This window comes from Glycine soja, chromosome 19 (genome assembly GCF_004193775.1).
Source record: "Glycine soja cultivar W05 chromosome 19, ASM419377v2, whole genome shotgun sequence".
NCBI lineage: Eukaryota > Viridiplantae > Streptophyta > Magnoliopsida > Fabales > Fabaceae > Glycine > Glycine soja.
The window spans coordinates 49,759,890-49,780,167 of NC_041020.1; the positions used below are offsets into that span (position 1 = coordinate 49,759,890).

Sequence of the window (20,278 nt, forward strand, 5' to 3'; positions counted from 1 at the left end):
TGGGATAAGAGCCCAATGAAAGTGGACCCAACTCTACAATCATGTGTTGACGTGGCTGAATGTCTGGGAGCGAAGAGAAAGCTGACTTTGTAACTTACACTCAGAGTTTACTTGTTGGAGCTTGCTTGGTGAGTTTGAGTGGTGACACAGCACTGTCAAGTTTGAAAGAAAGAAAAACAAGAAGAAAGCAGCACTTCAATAAAAAATGAACAAGTTTAAAATTTGAAGTTGGAGGGAGGGAGAGAGTTGAGAGAAGAAGGAGTAGGAAGATGGAAAGAAGAGAAAAAGGTGAGAAGAGAGAAGGAGGGTTAATGGTGGAAAAGTTGAAAGGAGGGGTTGTTGTGGGAAAAAGAGGAGGCCCTTCTACTCCCCCACCCACATGGAGACATGAGTTTCCATCTCAGCAGAATGAGAATGGTAATAACAAAAACAAAAACCAGGTTCAAGAGTTCCTCGACTTTCCCACCTCAACAACTCTCTCTGCCAGAAAACTCTGTGCCAAACTCTGGCAAATTCAGCCCCACCAACTAGCCCCACTTCCCAAAATGAACAAGCCGCCACTCACCCTCCGCCGCCACAATAGGGACACACTTCTTAAGCTTCCAAATCTTAAACAGTTGTCTGAACCTCCTCATACTCACCAGGTGATGTCTAATGTGTATTCCTCGTATCTTTCCTTGTTTTGCATCATTGAGCTCTAATGGCTTGCTTACTTGAAACAGTTTTTCAGTTTTGTTTTTCATATATGATTTGTTTTTGTACTAGTTTGAAACAAGTCTATCTGTTTTTCTTATGTTTTTGTTGCTTTTTCTTTCACCACCTCTTGCTGTCTCCTTTTTTTTTTTTGTTGGTCTTTGAGTTAATGAGCGTATCCAGAAATGCTCTCCCCATTGGAGTCTGATATGATAGATTGTCTCATCTTTTATGTTACCTTTATCATTTTGATGAAATATTCCTATGCTATATTTCTTCCCATTTTTATCTTATGCCTAAAATTGGAAACTCCAGTTTCTGCTTTGAAAGTTAGTGAATAGGCTTTGGTTTATATATGTCAAATAAACGGGTGATGTAGATTTGTGGGAAAAATACATCTTCACATTTTAACTTCACCTACTGTTAGCATTGATTTAGCTCGTTCCACACTTTGTTTCTCATGAGTTGTTAATACTAGTCTGCATATAATGCCATTATTTTTGGAGGTACCTTTTGCTCTTTAAGTGAATTACTTTTAGATCACTAGGATGGCTAGCATCAGTGTAACAGAATTAGTGATAGAGAGATTTTCAAACACCCAAATTATTTGCTCATGTCAGAAGTTAGCTGAAGCATTTTGAATACTATTGTTTAATGGAGAAGAACATATGTGCTCTGTCTTTGGGACTTTCATGGCATTTTTATATGTTTAGATTGCTGACCCTTACTTTGTTCCTCGATGCAGCCAGTATCTGCAACGGGACTGAGAAGACATGTTCAAACATCACTTGTCCAGCACCATAGATCTGCTAAAAGAAATGGTCGCACTAAACAGCCTGTATCCCCTCCTTGCTACAAAAGCTCAATGCAAGTAAGTGTGTGTGCGTGCGTGTGTATTCCATTAGAATCTTGAGCAGTTCTATCATTTTTAACATATTAAGAAATTAACAATACTATGTAAATATAAATGTTGAATGAGACAACGAGTATACAAGTTAATTTAATAATTCTATGATTAGTGGACTACCCCGGTTGTAGACTTGTTTGTAACTTTGTTCTTATTACCATCAAATGTAACTTCTTGCACTAGAGGGAAACACGTTCTTCTTGCAGTCAAAGAACCACAATTATATTCAGGACTCATTGAGGGGAATTTTGTAAGATTGAAATGTTTTCTTGATACCCATTGTTCTATTTTCTGTATAGCGTTTTAGGCTATTTTTCTAGGACTTGTATTGTTACAAGTGAGCAATGTTTCAACATGTGTTTACTCTTTAATTCATAAGATCTTGCCAAGGAGTGTCTTTGAGAATACTAGTTAAATAACATTTAATATATTTTTTTTTTATTGTTTTACAAAGTAGGTACTATTAAATAAACTTTGTATATTCAATGTTTTTATTTTCATTAAATACTTTTGCTGTCATTTTACCCTTCAGATCTGGTATAATGGGATTCATATGCTATTTGCTAAAACAGGTGGCACCGTATAATCATGTAAATCCTATAAGTTCCCTAGAATTCAAGGGTTGGATTACAGAGTCAAGTCGCAACCCTAAAACATCCAGAGAGTTACTCAAGGTACTCAACCGTATTTGGAGTCTTGAAGAACAGCATGCATCAAATATATCAGTAGTGAAAGCCCTGAAAATGGAACTAGAACTTTCTTGGGCACAGGTTAAAGAGTTACAACAAGAAAAGCAATTGAATAAGCGTGATATGGAGAACTTAATGGAACAAATAGCTGAGGAGAAGCTTGTTAGGAAGAACAAAGAACATGACAAAATTAAAGCTGCAATTCAATCTGTCATGCAAGAGATAGAAGATGAAAGGAGGTTAAGAAAGCATTCAGAAAGCCTGCACCGGAGGCTGGCTAGGGAGCTTTCTGAAGTGAAGTCTTCATTCAGTGGTTCTCTGAGAGATCTTGAGAAAGAGAGAAAAACACGGATCCTTTTAGAGAACTTGTGTGATGATTTTGCCAAAGGAATAAGAGATTATGAATACGAGGTACGCTCTCTTATGCCCAATAATGCTGAGAAGGGTCAAGTTAAAGGGGACAGCCTTGATAGGCTAATACATCTTTCAGAAGCTTGGCTTGACGGGCGCAAGCAAATGAAGTTAGCTCAAGCTGGCCATGATCTCCCAGAGATAGATTCATCAATTGTTGACAAGTTAGGTGTTGATATTGAAACATTTCTTCATGCAAAAAGATCTTTTAACTCCTCCACGAAGGAGCCCATGCAAATTTACCCTTGCCTACATTCATTGGACAACAACAACAAAATTGAGGAGGTCCATAAAGAAAAGAAGGGAATGAACAATTCAGCGAGGAAACAAGTTGTTCAGTCCAAGGAAATCACCGAGGATTGTAGCGAGTTGCAAGCACATGTGATGAAGAGCATGTTGTCATGTGATGAAAATGAGAGTTGGTTTGTTGAGAGGAAATCAAGTGAAAGCACAGCTCTATTCAATACCCCTGGGGCATCAACTGTGGGTGAGGCAACACAAGGTCAACCAGAAAGTAATACATTATTATGGACAAAGAAAATGAATTCAAGTCACGTAGTTAGAAACAGTTCCTTGTCTTCGGAAGGCAATGATAATAAGGTTTATCCTGAGAGTATTTTCAGGGAAGATTCATTTGTCCATTCTGCAGTTACTGGTAATGGTAGTCCAGTAAAACAGTGGAAATCTACACTGATTATCCCAGATTTTGACAAGTCTGAGTCTTGTTCCAAATTGCCTACAAAGGACAACAACACATTGATGGCAAAACTGCTTGAAGCAAGGTTGGAGAGGCAGAAATCTCGCTCCAGAGCTAGCATTAGCAAAAGAGAAGTTTCTGATGAGAATCATGGGAATGTGAGTGGTAGCTGTAACGGTATAAACACTTTGATCTTCTGTCAATAATCTACTGCATATCACACTCTTAAGTCTAGAATTAACCTATTTTTGTAAACCTCTGTCGTATCCTAATTTTATAGTTACATGGATGAAGAACATTAACTATTTACCTGCCAAGGGACAAAGTATTTGTAAACAAGTAATACAATTTTTCCTTTAGTTTCTCATGTTTGATATGTATTTTTTTTAAATATATTGGTGCAAAAAAACATTTTTCAGAAATATCTTTTTAATCAGTTTTTTCACAAAAATTTTCTTGTGAGAGGAAGTGAAAATCTTACTTTCCTATAAAATTATCATATTATTCTTTATTAAATTATATAATATGATAAATAATTAAAATATTCAATAAAAATATATGTAACTCTTTCATTTTTAAGAAACTTATTTAAATATTTTTAATGGTCAAACAAATAAATTTTATTCATTCCTAGGAAATAAGATTTCCTAACTTTCCATGAGGGTTTTAAGCCATTCACAATTCAACCATTTGCTTTTTTTAGTTAGATTTTCAATTATAGATAAATAAATAAAAGGGAAGCTAAGCCGGTGCCCGCACTACATCATGCAAGTCATGTAAATAATCAACTAAGGAATGTCATTTGAATTTATCAAACAATTAGGTCTCTTAATATAGTTGACTCGACCAGTGATCACCATCAATGTCTCCTATAAATATATTAGACCACTCAGCAAACGTTTATTCCAGTCTCTATCTAAAGACAAAATGCTACACGAATTCATTTTTTACATTACTTTTTCTGTGTATAACAATATGTATCTTCCTTTTACAAAAAACAAATATTATTATGTGTTTATACTTTATTAATAAAAGCATTTTCCTGTTATCTATATCACGAGTCAATGGTAAGTAATAAATTAGTTCATCACAAGTTGAAGAATACGTAAAACAATAATAAATAAAAAAAAACTATAGTTTGATAATTTGATTTGCCCTTGGATCACATCCAACGTAAGTGCAATGTGAGAGATAATTTCTCGTTAAACCTTAAAAATTGGGATTCAAAGAAAACAAACAATATATATTTCAAGAACAGTGAGTCATTTGAGTTCAAAAATTATTTATCTCCTCGATTTGAAAGTTACTCAATTTTCTCTCTAAAATTTTTTGGTCAAAGATTATTAAAAAAAATAACGCATATTAAAGTGAAATGAATAAGTTCAGAAATAAAAAAATTAAACTATAAATTCCTTTCTGACTCGATTACACGGCAGCTTGTGTTTGGTGAAACACAAGTTGACCAAAATGTATAACAGAAAATAAAAGGAAAAATAAAACAATAAGATGGGACTCTTTCCTTTGAAGTGTTTAGCCGGTACCCTACACGTGAGAAAACCCATCACAAGTTCATTACCACAGATTTCGAAAATATGTCCCAAGGGTGATAATCTTCTCAACTTATTTTGAAAAAATAATCCCCTGTTTTCTAGATTTATGATAGAACTTTAAAAAGTAGATGAATATTACTCTAATTAAACCAAACAATTCTGTCACACCATATTCCAATCTGGTTAATATTCTATAGATTATGTTTCATGTTCCACTTATTACAACTCAAACATGACCTGTCTGTGTTTGGACAGAACGTATAAATTTTGACATTTTATATAGATTTAACAAATTAAAGTTGTCAATAAATTATTACCTCAATAAAGAAATCATGTTATAAATAAATTAGCAGTTTTGTTGAGGTTCCTAACATTAGAAGGCTTTCAAATTGATCTAGAAGCCTCTCTCTTACGGCCTTACACTCTTGTTAGCAAATAAGCTTTGTCAATGAGAAACCGACAACATGAAGAGTAGCAAGTCTAAATTTAATTCTTTGGAAACACCCACCACCATTTTAACTCCTGGGTTGGGGGTTGGATTTGATCAAGAGGTTGGAGTGGGACTATGCGGGAGAGTATAGCATAATAGAGCTGATGATGAGAAAAAAAGAACCAGACAAGGGAGTTCAAAGCGAAGGCAATTTGAAGCATTTCCTGATTATTTTATGGCCACTCTCACACCAAGATACATGCCATGTACCCCCTCATTCCCCTTCTAAAACTATCAAAACAATTCTTACACCTTCCCCCTCGGCCAGACATGCTTTACAGAATCCCTTGTAGTGAAGAAATGTTGTTAAGAAGTGTCACAACAAATACTATCATGATTCCTTCACATAACCTATGAAAAAATATGCTAAGTGGCAAGGATAAACCACCACATAACTGACAAGGTGTAGCTAAAAATAGAGACATAGACATTCTCACATGACTGACTAAGTGACTATCCATAATCCAATAACACTTATAGGGCCTGTTTGACTTCTCCACAAACACTTTTAAAAGAAAAAAAAAATTAAATAAGTTTCTTGATAAGCTAAAAGCACTTATGCACAAGGTAAAAGTAAGGTTTTGGATAGCCTAATATGAGAGGACTTTCTAGAAATTATGCACAAGCAAATTTCTAGAAGTCTTATGCAAATTTTAACTCTTGGAGAAGAAAGTTATTTCATTTTTTTTCTTATTTTCTTCTCTTAAAAGTTTATAGAGAAGTTTATCTAAATACGGCCATAATATGTTCTACTTATGGGTCAGTCAGCCATAGACCAAGAGAAGACTACGAACAAAGGGCCTAAGGCTATATTTGGACAGATAAAAAGGGATAGAATTGTTTAGAATAGGACAGGATGAAATATCCTTCAATCTTGGGAAGTATGGAATGGAAATTGGAACAAATTTTAATTCATTCCATCCCTTGTACACCATTTCCTTGTACTCACTATTAGATATCCAAACACCTGAGCAAGTAAAACAGGACAATCAACAATCCCCATAAGCTCTCTACATATATTCACATCTCAACTTAAAGTTAAAAGTTAAAACCATAACTAAAGTAAACAGTGGCCAAAATTGTTAGAAGCAAACCAAAAAACGATTGGCAGCAACATCGATTGTGGCCAAATTTGTCCATGATTACTCACAATACAAAAAAAGAAAAAAGAAGACGAATCCCTTCAATTTTCCCCCAATTATACTTGGAACTAACAATAGACTAATATCTAATTAAACAGGATGCATAGTAGCACAATCATAAGGACACAAAATGGCATGGCATGAGACGAGAATCGGAAATATCTGAGTTATTGAATAATAGTGCACAATTATAAAATGAAATCCAACACGGGGAGTTGCAAACAAGCAGAGAGCGAAATACTACTAGAGACAGACAGAGACAGATATGAATGATAATTGCGATTGCGAGGGTGATTAGATTTTATCAATATCCTCATCCTCGAACTCGATGTAGTCGTTGGCGGTGGCGTCGTCCTCCTCGTCCAAGCCGGCGCCGATGCCCTCGTTGAGGCGAGTGGTGTCGGGGAGCTCGCCGTAGGCCTTGAGGAGCCTGGCCTCGTCGGGCATGTACTTGAGGATGACGTCAGCCTTGTCGTCCTGGTAGTCCCTGAGTCCAACCAGGATGATGTCTCCGGCGGCGATCCACACCTTCTTGTGCATCTTCCCGCGGATGTGGCAGAGCCTCTTCGTCCCGTCGATGCACATCGCCTCGCACCGCCCGTTACCCAGCATCCGGAGCACCTGCGCGTACTCCTGCCCGTCCTCCTTGAACACCAGCTCTCGCTTCTCGTCGTCCGCCTCGTTCTTTCCCCTCTTCCTGTTCTTACCTCCCTTTCCCTTGTTCTTCGGCATCCTCAACCTAACCCTAACCCTAACCCTAACCCTATTCCCTCTTTCTTCTTATCCTTTCTTGATCCTTCTCTCTGCTCAACACAACACAACACAATTACTAATAACTCAGTGCCGTGTTGTGTTGTGGGTTTTGATCCCTCCCAACCCTATTCCATACCCTTTATATATTTTCCTCAAACGTCGGCTTCCTGCTTCCTATCTCCTCTCTGTATACACGCGTGGCGTGCTAATTTATTAAGCCAATATTATATTATCTATCTTTTCTTTTAAATTAATTCATTTTTAGTTTAATTTTTATATATAAAAAATTGCACTTTTAAATATGACTTTTAGTTAATTATTGTAAAAATTAATAAATTATTATGCATTCCAATTTATGATTACACCATTGAATTATTTCCTCATTAATTTAACCTGGCTTCTTTTCCATAATTCCATCGTCAATGAATTTATCTAAAGATATTAATAAGCGAAAATTTAAAGTTAGATGGAGTTAACAAAACCCAATGTTTCAGCCCAGACATTTTAGTTGTCAAACATTACACATTCCCAAGAACAAAATATGAATTACTATTGGTTTTCGTATCATCTAAACCGTAAATTCATTTATGTTGATTCCTTTATGATTGTATTCTGTATGAAAAAGTTTTCTTTTATAGAGTATAATTTTAACGCATAAGTTAGTGTTAAAAGCCTTGCACGATCATGTAATTAGAAGTCATGATAGACATTATTTTTAAAGTAATTAGTGTAAAAAATATCATCATAAATTAAAATTGTAATTGGATAACAACATAAAAATTCTTTAGATTATAGTAATAGATAAAATATTTGTTCTTTTTTGTTATTGCTTTCTATTAAGAATAACATGCAAATAATAAATAAAAAGTTCTGTTCAAGTTAGTTAAACTCCAAAAAGAAAGCGATACAAGGCATTTTTGTATTTGAAAAAGTCATTATTCCGAGGGAAAGGTTATAAGGTGATATCTCGAACTTATTCATTCTTTGATTATCGCATCCATTCATTGATTAAGAACTGGATTCCAATTCCACATCCCAGCAAAATTCCAATTTTTCATTCCTTTCCTCTTTAGCAAGAGTTGGAATTTCTCTCCATCAATGCCAAGTGAACCGCCACAATTACTTGGGTTATATTTTCAACACTCACTCCACTCAATCATACACCTTGCTCAAATACAAATTTCACATGCACTTCATCATATGATATATGCGCTTTTGATCATATATGGGTTTTACTTTTGAAACGTTCTCTACTCTAAATACCTGTTTAAATTAATTTATTTTAAAAAAATCTGAAAAATTTACGAATCCTTTTTATTAAAAAAATCATTAATACTTGCATCAGAAATTTGAGTTCAATCACTTTTTATAAATTTCACAACCAGCAACGATGGAATGCTAATGCAATGTAGCCCCAACTTAACAATTTAAAATTGGCAGAAAAGTTAATTTCATGGCCTTGTCAAACATGCTTCAAGAAAATTAATCTTATGTTTGGTTTGTAGAAAAAAAAATAATACACAAATGAGTTCAAAGTACAAGAGAAGATAAGACGATACAAACCCTTATTTGACTTGAAAAAAATGATATTAAAAACTTGTTAAATCGGCAAGGAATAAGCCCTTATTTTACTTGAAAATAATGATATTAAAAACGTGTTAAATCGGCAAGGAATAAGCCATTATTTGACTTGAAAAAAATGATATAAAAAACTTGTTAAATCGGCAAGGAATAACCGAACAAATAAATTAACTTGTAATTATACCCTTTTAATAGACAAAATAAAATTACTAAACCCAAGAATTCAAGCTAATATTAATATAATCAACAATCAACATTGCCCACAAACTTCGGGAAAAAAAATCTCATTCAAACCCCAAATTAGAATGGATACGAAAATGAGAAGAAAAATACTTTTATCCTCCTTATTTCCCCCTTCCTTCCCTTCCCTTCCCTCCCCTCCCCCTCCCCCTCCATTTGTCCATTTCATTCCTTTCCAACCAAACACCATATAAGAAATGATGTATTGTACACATACACAATACAGCTAAAACGCTTAAAAATTACGCATGCACTTCAGAAGTCTATATCTAGAGGTGCTAAAAGTCCGGGTAGATAATTGACCAACTAATACGACAAAACTTAAGTTGTTCCAACTTGTATTTTCGGTTGTTAAAATGAAACCACCAAAGAAACGAGAACTGTCCTTCCTGTAGCTACTCAAAATCTTGTAAATCTAAGTGAAAGAAAAAGTAAAGTCATTGCAATTCATTTGATCTCACATCCAGCACTAGCCACCTAGTGCACATTGCCTGAATATTACAGCAGGTTATCTGAAAATGAGACACATTGCCCAAAAAAAGTCAGAGCTACCGACTAGAAGAAAAGGTTTACACGTATAAATCCCAGTCAGTGTCGGATGGTGAGCTCAGCTCTAAGGTGAAGTACACCATTGATAAAGTAAAGACTATCTTCAGCCATGAACGTTGTCCATGGAATTGCAAACAAGTTTCTATATCCGACGGCCTTTCCCCCAGTGAATACATAATTGCCTTTGTACTTGCTAACAAATTCCTCTGTTGGCCTTGACCTAGCAGCAAACTCATAGTCAACGGCAAAGCTAACTGAGCCCTTTTCCTGCATTCCTAAAAACAGGCCAAAGCAATGGAAAGAGCTCTGTTGGTCCATGTTGCAATGTGCTGATAAGAAAAACCCTTGTCCACCTAAATGGAATGCCTGTGAATATACTCGGCCAGATGGGAACAAATTGGTGCACTCCTCCCGCTTCAGATCCAAGTAAACCACACACTGCTGCCGCGGAAGTTCAAATTCCACCACCTTAACAGGGCGATACTTGTATGCCCGCTCCACAAAAAGTCGATTGAAGGAAGCAGACTCAGCAGCTAGTATCCGCTGGCGGTGTGGAGCCTCAGCCTTGAAAAAGAGGGCTTCGAGTACAAGCTTGGATGCAACATCATGGTCAAAGTCATTGCAGGTTAAGACCTTCTTAAGTTTTCGACAGGTCATGTAAGGGAAGCGAATTAAACGGGCAAGTCGTGTACCCAGGACTTCTCTCCGCTCTTCTAGTTTTGGATACTGTGTTCGGACCCACTTCAACACAAAGTCATATACAGCATCCTCTGATGCAACCTGGAGTTCATCACTAGACAATATTGCTTCTATTCCAGCTAGAGGCAAGCCCATAACCTCTTCCTGGAACCTGGTCATATGTGAAACTTATTAGCATTAAAAAGGAAAAAACTGCATTTTGAGATTACAAAAATAAAGAAGCCAAGAGTAGCAACAAGTGCTTTTCTAAAGAGTAAAGCGTCATAAAACTGAGATTCAAAAACAATAATACAAAGAACATTTATGAGTACATGTACATCAACTTCTTAAAACACATCATATGAATATTCTACTCTTCAATGCAGCATACAATACTAATATAAATTTTTTATCCACTTTATTAGTTACACGATAATGCAAAGATGCCAAAATATTAACAAACTTTCTCTCATGGCATGCTATAATTATATAAAAGCCAACTTAAGAAGTTTATGACATGTGAACTTGATTAACTAAGGGTAGCAGCAATCAACAAAAATGTTTTTACAAGGGTTCCAACAATTAGATACAGCTGAACATGAGCATAAGAAAAATCATTCTCAGAACAAGAATACAATACAGCGGACACACTGATTTCAAACTTCAGTGTCACCAGCTTCCAAAGAACGTGGAAGAAAAAGTATACATCCCAAGTAATATGAACAAGAAAACAGAAAAAGGCATACAAGAGTTCATACTGTATGAAATGTAGTCAAGAACACAGAATTTATAATGCAAGAAATGTAGAGCATGTGAACAAGTTACATAAAAAGTGGAAAAACTAACTTTGTTATATCTTTGTATCGACTGGCAAGATACTGCTTTGCTGCGTCAGTCAATGGTTGAACTGCATCAGCCATTAAGACACTAGAAGGAAGCTCAAGGTAAAGCAATGCAGACTCAGGTGTCATAGGTATATTCCGCAATAATCGGCTACAGTATCTCATACAGGAAGCAACTTCGAATTTGTCAGCAGCCATCAACACATCCAATAAAGCAGGTGGTGAAGTAATGCTCAAGGTATTACTATACATAAAATTCAGAAGCTCCATAAGAGCAGCTTCCTCTGTAACATGCAAAGGAAGCATGACATTTGTAAGGCAACAATTAGAGGAAAAGCTAAAATGAATAAATCTCATAAAGCAAATAATCTAAAAAGCTTTTTATGTAAGTTAATACCAGAAGCATTAATTCTTAGGGTGACATGCCTCTGCTCTGACTCCCTCATTCCATTTGAGAAAAGCTGCAAAATATACACAGCTAAGCAAACATATTTTTAGCAGAAATTTTTAAATCTAACCAATAAGCAAGAGACATCTACCTTGTAGAAGAAAGGACTTTTAGCAGCCAAAATAGGAGAACTGATGTGTAGTGTTCTAACTCTCACAACTGCAGAGCAATCCATATTCCAATTTGAATCATTGCTATTTGCCGCCTCATCACCTATGTCAACAATAAACAACTCAAATCATTGAGAAGAACTGGCAACTTCAAAGATACGTTTTGTTCTTGCAAGCAAAAGGAGAATGTTCTATTTCTGTCATTGTGTTTCCTTATCAAGTATGTAACTTGCTTTACATACTAAGTTCTCTTTTCAAAGAGATGCTTGTTTAAAGCATACTGATCTTCTAGATTCAAGAATTTCATTGAGAAAATACATGGCTTTCAAACCCAAAGGAAATCAGGGACCCAATAAACAGCAACAGATGAAACCAATAAATAAATAAAAAAGATAGGAGAGGAGGGTGGAATAAATAGTACTGTACAAGTTTATCAAATTGTGAATTGTGAGCTTTTGAATAATGAATTGTTTTGAATCTTAAGATTAGAAACGCAAAACTAGCGTGAAACATATCACATAAATGATGTATTACATATAGTACTCAATGCATGAATTAAAAAGCAAAATCATGTCAAAAAGTCATAATTGAGCATCACTATTAACACAGATATAAGCTAATTAAAAAAGAAAAAAAAAATATAACACTAAGTGGCCAAAAGAGTATGATGATGAAAACAAGACAATAAGAGAAATGGGAGAAATTAAAGTTGTTTGCTGACAAAAGTTTAAGACTTCGAATCACAAAGTCATAATGGAAGAAATAGTAAGAGTCATTGGGACTTGGGAGACACATTATTTTAGAGGTAAAAGAATAAAAAAAAGAAGGTTTCTTTGGTCCAAAGAATCCCATTTCCATACAAACAAATCAATCTTTATTGATAATGGTGTCACAAAATGCAACATCAGTTGTAATTTGGTAGTACAGAAAAGCCAAAAGGCACAATTCAGCTTTTCTCTTTACTCAAAAAAAGGTGCATATTTTTCATCAAAGGGTTGTGTTGGGTCATACACAACCCAACTTTGTGACCTGGATAGTTGCAGCAGCAACAAAATCATCATACATGCCACAATTCACAATTTTCACACCAGATCATGTGATTCTAGCCAGCTGGTAATTCAAGCATCAATGTGTATCATTCACCCATTCACTCAGACCAACCATACAATAATTACAATTGGTATCACAAATCTAATCATCCGATTTTGATAGCCATGGTACAGTATATCTTAAAAAACTATAATTGACAAACTAGGTTTAAGATTTTCTTTTAATATTCAAATACCTGAAGGGGGTTCTTCAACCATTGCAACCGCATCTTCATCTTGATTCTCAGAGGGTACAAAATCGTCCATATCAGGCTGATTTTCATTCAAAATTTGCTCGTCGGGCAATAAAGTAAGATCAACAACTGCAAGCGAAAGAGAGCATATATTATGTAAGGCATGGAAAAATAGATGTTAGATCCAATCTAATATGCACAACGAAGCACTTTATAGGCAAAATCCATACACAGAATCAAGATTTGCAGTTGATTTATTGAAAACGTATTCATAAGGCTTATGCAAATAAAAAATAAATAAATAAATCACACCCACAAAAAAGCATTAAAAAAATCCCCTTTGTCACTCTCAACTCAATTGAAATATTTCTCAAAAATTCATGAATCACCCAAAAAATGAAGTAATGATACATAACTATTGTTCATTATACTTTCACATACAAGAGCACCGCGGCTGGGTTCCTCAAAAACCAAAGTGAAGAATGGCTTTATATGGGTGTTGCATTGGTGCCCTAGTTTTACTCTTAGGTACTGGTAACTTGGATGAGTGGCCATTTGTAAAACACTCATCAGTGATTGATTTTTACCATGAAGCACGTTCCAAACAGCCAAATGAGCCAATGAATATGTGATAGATAATCAACATACCGGCCAGTCCGGTAGCACATTGTGTTACCAAACAACCAATGAAAATACTTGACAACCAATCAACATGCCATAAGTTCGGTACCATAAAAAAAAATGGGTACATGAGTAATCAAGAGCAATTCAGCAACAAATGTAAGTTTGTTAGCATTACATTTAAAAAAAATGCCTTCTTAGAGTTTGAAAGAATCCTGATATTTGACTGACAATATAGTGTTTTTTTATTCGAGTTTTTCATTTCAACTCACTCTATCTCTTATTCTCCTCTTTTCCAGAGAAAGAGTGAAAATAGAAAAGAGTTCCACCTCCACCTCCACCTGTGGAACCATAATAATTATAATCCTTCCATTTCAAAATAAGTGAAGTTCAAATTAACCTTATTATTTATTCTTTATCCCGGATTCCATCACATTAATTATTTATCTGGGGAGAAATTAGAATAAATTATGTAATGCTTCTTTAAAAACCTAAAATTTCACTTACAACAAGAACAAGAACGACAAGCCTCATCCCACAGCCCTATCATACTAACATGAAAAAACAAAACAAAAAGTGATGTTAAGACGTACTTATTTTGAAATTGAAGGAGTATTTCACAACACACCCTACCCCTACTACCCATAAGAAGCTGAAACCCTAGAAGATGAAACAAGATAAACGACAAGAAAACACCATGCATACAATATCCAAATCCACCAAGGCCACGCTATCAACACCAAACAATTCTCGTAATCTCTTAATGTTCTGTTTTTTCTTTGCCCCATTTAGTTTGTGAAGAAATGGAAAAAAAAAGGTGGAAATTATACCGTTATCCTTCTTGATATCCTCGCGTCTCCTCTTGCGGTGGCGAGCCCAGTCGGCGATGGTGGTGCAACCCTCGGAGTCGGGTCGGGCCTCGACGGGGTCCCCCATGATCTCGATTCGGAGGATCCTGTCGGAGAAATTACTGTCATTGAAAGCGAACCCGAAATCGGCGTCGGAAGAGGAAGCACTGCGAGAGTAATCGGAGGAGGAAGAATCCATCACCATTCCCGGGTCAAATAGATCCGAATTGAAATCCTTCATCCTCTAAACCACACAACACAATCAGCGCCGCCCTCCTACCTCTGCAACTGCAACAACTGCAACAACTGCAAGCAGAGAAAGGAAGAAGAACAGCAACAATGATACGCAAGCCCTATACGTCAATGAAATGAATGGCGGTGAAATAAAAGAACAGAAAGATGCTTCTATTTATTTAATTTTTGTTAGGGAAACAACATAAAAGCACAAGCTGTGAATTGTTGCGCTAAGCGATTTAAATAATTTATTTTAAGGGTTGGAAACTTGGAATTAGTAATTAAATTCCGTTTGATTTCGTTTTTTAGTTTTTGTTTGGTGCGGTATTTGTTAGTTTGGTTGTTAGCTCATGCGTTCCACCTTCTTAACCGAAATTATGTTTTTTAATTGAGATATTGTGTTTTATTATGGTTGTCTTTAGAGAGAAGAACGGTAGATGTGAGTTGGGGACGTTTTTCTGAAACTGTAGGAATAGGAAATAGCTGGAACATTAATGAATGTGGCTCGGTGTGATTATTCCCCTTTTTTTATGTGGTCATCAATCCCTTAGTTATACTTTTATTTCACTGTCATGGAGTTTTGCTTTTTTTAATGTTGTGTTAAGTTAAGTAGGTGAGAATGACAAGATAATTGTTCTGTCATTTCTTTTTTTAAGTAGTGGTATTATTTACAAAAGTCACTTCCCATCATCTAGCTTCCATAATTTTACTTATTATTTCTGCCAAAAAATATCTAGCATTGTCTTAGAAGTTGATATACATGCAGGTGCCCCATAATTGATTTTATTTGGGATATTTTTGGTTACGAAAGAAAGGGAGTGAAAAGAAACAAAAACTAATTATATAAATATACTTAGAAAAGAAAATAAATATGAAAAAAATAAGGATAATACGGTCTTAAAAAAAAACACTCATTCTTTTATTTTTCTTTTAGCATTATGTTTGGATAAGAATTAAACTAAGAAGGGAAAAAATATAAATTAAAGTGAAATTTAAAATGGTTTGGATTCGATAAATTATAAATGAACGGAATAAAATAATTTTTTTCACCTTTTTAGTTAAATTGAAAAGTGAAAGGAAATAAATAAGAAGAGATATGATAAAAAGATAATTTTATCCTGACAATGTATAATACAGGTCAAAGTGATTGACAAATATAGTGATTAAAGAACGTAAAATTTCTTTCAATAATGATAAATAATACTTTTTTATATAAAAAAATTGATATTAAAAATATAAAAAAAAATTGATATTAAAAATATAAAAAAAAATTGAAAGGTCATTCAAATTTTATGCATGTTCCACTAACACTAACCTATTTTATGTTTGAAAACATCACACTAATATTCTCCTATATATGTATTATACTAATACTCTTTTAATATTTAAAAATATTACATTAAGATTCTTTTATATATTGCGGTAACACCTTCTATTGCAGAGGTTACTATAATAGTTAAAAAAAAATGATATCTATGTAATTTCATGAAACTAAGGGATGACTAATCTACTTTAGTCTGTCCTTAAATCCTTTAATTCCAATACAAGCTATTGTATAATATAGGTTTAAATTTAGTAGGATATAATATAACTTTGACATTTTGATTCACTTAAGCAATGAACTTTTTAGAATAGGTAACTTCATGACACCAATACACATGGATCAAACATATTTTGACATGGGTTAATTTGTTTAAATTTTAAAATAAAAAAGTGCTTTTTAAAAGGGTATTTTTTTTTTTAATGAGTAATTCAATGGGATCAATTGACCAAAGGTACTTTAAGATATAAATAACTTACTAGCATATGCATTCATTGGTGTCAAAACTAGTTCCAGAAGAAAGGAAAACTAATCAAACATGTTAATCCAACTCAACTCGTCATTTGATCCATTAAATGCATGTTTGCAATAAAGTTGGAAGAGATAAAAAAAATACTTTTTTATTTTGGAATCAACAATATTTTCCTTCATCATTCAATGCATTGAAAATTGTATCAACACCTCTTCAAGTATTTTGGGATCACACACAACATCCTTTCTTGTTAAATATTTACAACAATCTCCCTTATAATAGGACGGGTGCACAAGTAAAACAATTTGACACCATTCCAAAATATTTTTAAATTGTTAGATGTATGCATTTTTAATTGATGGTTGAGATTTTTTCTCCTTTTTTTTCTTTCTTTTTTCCCCTTTTTTATTTATTTCTTTCCTAAATTCACCTTGCAATCTATCATGATTCTCTCTTTTCTTTCAACGCATAAGTGATTTCCAACCCCACCCTCATATTCTCTCCCAATGGGGTCAAGAATGCAACTTTCTAATTTTGATGTGTTCATTGTCCAGATCTATAATGCGCTCATTGTAACACCCCTGATTGTCAACTTCTCGACAGTTCCTACACAATGACACTTCACACGATGATACTTTACTCAGCATCTTATTAGTCAGAACCCTCCACTGATCAGAATCTTCCACTTGTCAGAATCCTCCATAGATAATCATTTTCAAGACCTCAACAACCAAATCTTACAATGCTCAATGGCTCTCACAATCATTGACTGTCCCCACAAAACAACACAAGATTTTTCAACATGTGTTATGAGAAATTTCCCATAAGATCACTCATTCCATAATTACTCCAAGTTAAACACGCTTAAATGTAGAACTCTTAAGTGATAGACTACCAAATGTTAGATGCATCTTGTTGGTATAGATAATATCAATTAATTCATTTAAGTCATTCTTAACTGTACAATCTCATACCCGTACAACCTCAAGATCCCTCTCATTCAAGTGAATTTTGTTCGGGGTGTTACACGAAACACCCCTCTGTTTCCTGACGGCAACGACCCATAAGAGCAACACATGTTAGATTATGAACATCAATGGTGCGTGAAAGCGGTCAAGGAGGTGCTTAAGTCACACCTCCATCTTCGTCATGACGGCTTCAACAATGTCGTGGTAGGTTCCCAGGAAGTTAACCACCATAGAATAGAAAAATGAAACAAACCATGTTTGTGTCACGAATTTCATGGTGGTTCAATCACATTGCGTCGGTAAAAAAATGAACAACTTTGACCCCGTTATGGTGGTTTCATCGTGGGTTCCGCATGGGGGTTTGCAGCATATTTCACAATGGTCTTTTTTTTCTTATTCATATTTTTTTTGAATATTTTTGTTTTACATTTTTGTTGTTCATATTTTATCAATTCTCATATTTAAAAAATTTTGAATAGTATATTCATATATAGTTGTGTTGGATTTTTTTTCTTGTTTGTGTTTCCTAATCTCTTCTTTATTGTGCTTCTTTTTCTATGCACATTGTTGATTCTATGGATTATCCAATTTGGCTTATAAATGAGAATGTTCTTTATATAGGCTTAAAAAGATTAATAAAAATATCAAAGTACTGAATTAGATAAAAATAAACCTTGGAATCATAATTCTTATTATTAAACAATAACAAAGATTAGTGTTTGAACAATGAGAAGTAGGATGTTGGAAAAGTTCCTACAACATAGTATAGGTGTCCACATATATGACAGAAGCATCGGAAAGACTTTTTCTGGTCTGCTTCATTGTCTCTTTCAACATATTATTATAGTCCACTACTGCATTGTTGTAAGAAACCAAGCATCCAAATTCATCAATGTCTTAACAATCATGAGGAAGCTCCACCAATAATGTAGGGCAACACCCAACTGATACAAGATTAAGAATCATAAATGTATGCCTTCCAAGATTATGTAGCTCCTAGAAATTTCATTAAGCACAATCCAAATTAATAACATTTTTTTGTTTCAAAAATTATTAATACTATATTTGAGTTGTTGACTGTTAAGGTAATCTCACCTTAATGGTGGCAACAATTTGTGAAACAATTTGAGGGAGCTACTCTCACGCTCCACCTATGCCAGTGCTTGCTAAGTTGGAAGTAAAATCATTTGGGCCAATGTAGAATGTGTAAAAAGATTTTCCAAACATGTCTGGTGAAGGAAGTTTGATTCCCGAGGAACAATAAAAAGAAACTAAAGACATGTGTGATTTTTGTAACCAGTGGGACAAGGTTTCATTGTCGTCATTGTATATAATGAAAGAATAAAATGGGGACAAGGGAGTTAGTGCATTTTATACCTTGTTCAACTTCTTCCTCAACTTCGATTTTGAATTGCTTCATTTGGTTGAGTTGGATACCAAGGGAAAAAGGACTGATGCCAGTGACAAACAAAGAAGTATTAGGCAGAAGCACGGTGGATGCCATTGTAGCTTAATTGGCCCCATGCTTATAATCAAATCCAATTGATTGCAGATATGGACTCAAAAATGGCAATCCAAGAGCCTGAGCTGCCAAATAAAATGCAATATAACTCGTCTAATATTAGTACTACTGCTAAAAAGGCTTTTCTTGTTGCGATGAATAAAGAAAATTATGTTTCTTCATTCTTCTAGTTAATACAAAATAAACAAAAAATTGACAAGTTGATTGACACATAACAATTCAAGCATTACAATATATCTTTAACCAAGGCAATATATGAAAAATGAATGACAACATGTATGAGATACATTGTCAACTTTAAGAGTTGGTGGAGATAATTTATGCTTCCTAGACCCCTAAAACAAACTAAAATTTTGGATTGATAGGAAAGTAGTTTACGTATTGTCAAAGGCGTATCGAAAGTTGTCACTGTCGATTACTTTTGCATTTGATATCTAGAAGACATTGACTACCCATAACTTCAACAACTATTTATAGCTAAGTGTCTTGTCTAGGAAGGATAATTGCTTCAAAAGAAAAGATATAATTGTAATAAGGCAATGCCTTGAGTGTTCTTATAGTGAGATAGAATTGTAAAACATATGCAATTGGTGATCGTGTACTATATTTATTTGATAATTATTTAAAATAATAGTTGATAGTTACATGTGAGTTGGATATTAATTTGTAGGAAGTAATGATGGTGTATTATATTATGAGAATTGGACATGAGATACCTCCATCTAAAATAAGGATAAAATTTGTTATAAATATTTTTATTTGGGATGGATAAGAAATTTTGTATATATCTATTTATGACTAGAAGACACGGGGACATCATGAAATATAAATGCATAGACCATTTAAAGAATTTGATATCTACATTAGTTTTAGGAACCTTGGAAACCAAAAAATTAAGTCTTGTGATTCTGATAATCATTAAGTTATATTTGTTATATTTATTTAGATGCATTGAGGTGTTATCATTTATTTAAATATTTTTAAAAAAAATTCATAAATTTTTATTGTTTTAATATGATTTTTGTTGGTGCATAAATATATACATATATAATCTTATTTTAAATTCATTGGGATATCATGGTTGATCTTTCATGTTACCGCATCGACTGAGAACAACATAATTCATGAACTCTTATTAGTTATTTTATTTATTGGAATTATCGTCTCATTATGAGTGTTTTTAGATCACGAGGTAAAAATTGCTGAGTTTGGAGAGACTTAAAAATATAT

The 20,278-nt window shown here is 34.2% G+C and overlaps 3 protein-coding genes and 1 pseudogene across 3 annotated transcripts; 1 reads left to right on the forward strand and 3 right to left on the reverse strand.

Moving 5' to 3' along the window:
- The first annotated feature begins 83 nt into the window (after positions 1-83).
- LOC114399086 (uncharacterized protein At5g41620-like) lies at positions 84-3,764 on the forward strand. Its single transcript, XM_028361190.1, has 3 exons — positions 84-644; positions 1,439-1,564; positions 2,173-3,764. The coding sequence occupies exons 1-3, from the start codon at positions 270-272 to the stop codon at positions 3,601-3,603; spliced, it is 1,932 nt and encodes a 643-aa protein (XP_028216991.1). The 5' UTR covers positions 84-269; the 3' UTR covers positions 3,604-3,764.
- A 2,831-nt stretch (positions 3,765-6,595) lies between these two features.
- On the reverse strand, positions 6,596-7,488 carry LOC114400588 (eukaryotic translation initiation factor 1A). Its single transcript, XM_028363100.1, has one exon. The coding sequence runs from the start codon at positions 7,309-7,311 to the stop codon at positions 6,874-6,876; it is 438 nt and encodes a 145-aa protein (XP_028218901.1). The 5' UTR covers positions 7,312-7,488; the 3' UTR covers positions 6,596-6,873.
- A 1,982-nt stretch (positions 7,489-9,470) lies between these two features.
- LOC114400154 (BTB/POZ domain-containing protein POB1-like) lies at positions 9,471-15,231 on the reverse strand. Its single transcript, XM_028362464.1, has 6 exons — positions 14,514-15,231; positions 13,066-13,191; positions 11,762-11,883; positions 11,620-11,683; positions 11,227-11,506; positions 9,471-10,552 (listed from the first exon to the last, which is right to left on the reverse strand). Exons 1-6 carry the CDS (start codon positions 14,770-14,772, stop codon positions 9,742-9,744), a joined length of 1,662 nt encoding a protein of 553 aa, XP_028218265.1. The 5' UTR covers positions 14,773-15,231; the 3' UTR covers positions 9,471-9,741.
- LOC114398919 lies at positions 14,794-19,770 on the reverse strand (annotated as a pseudogene).
- Positions 19,771-20,278: the final 508 nt, after the last annotated feature.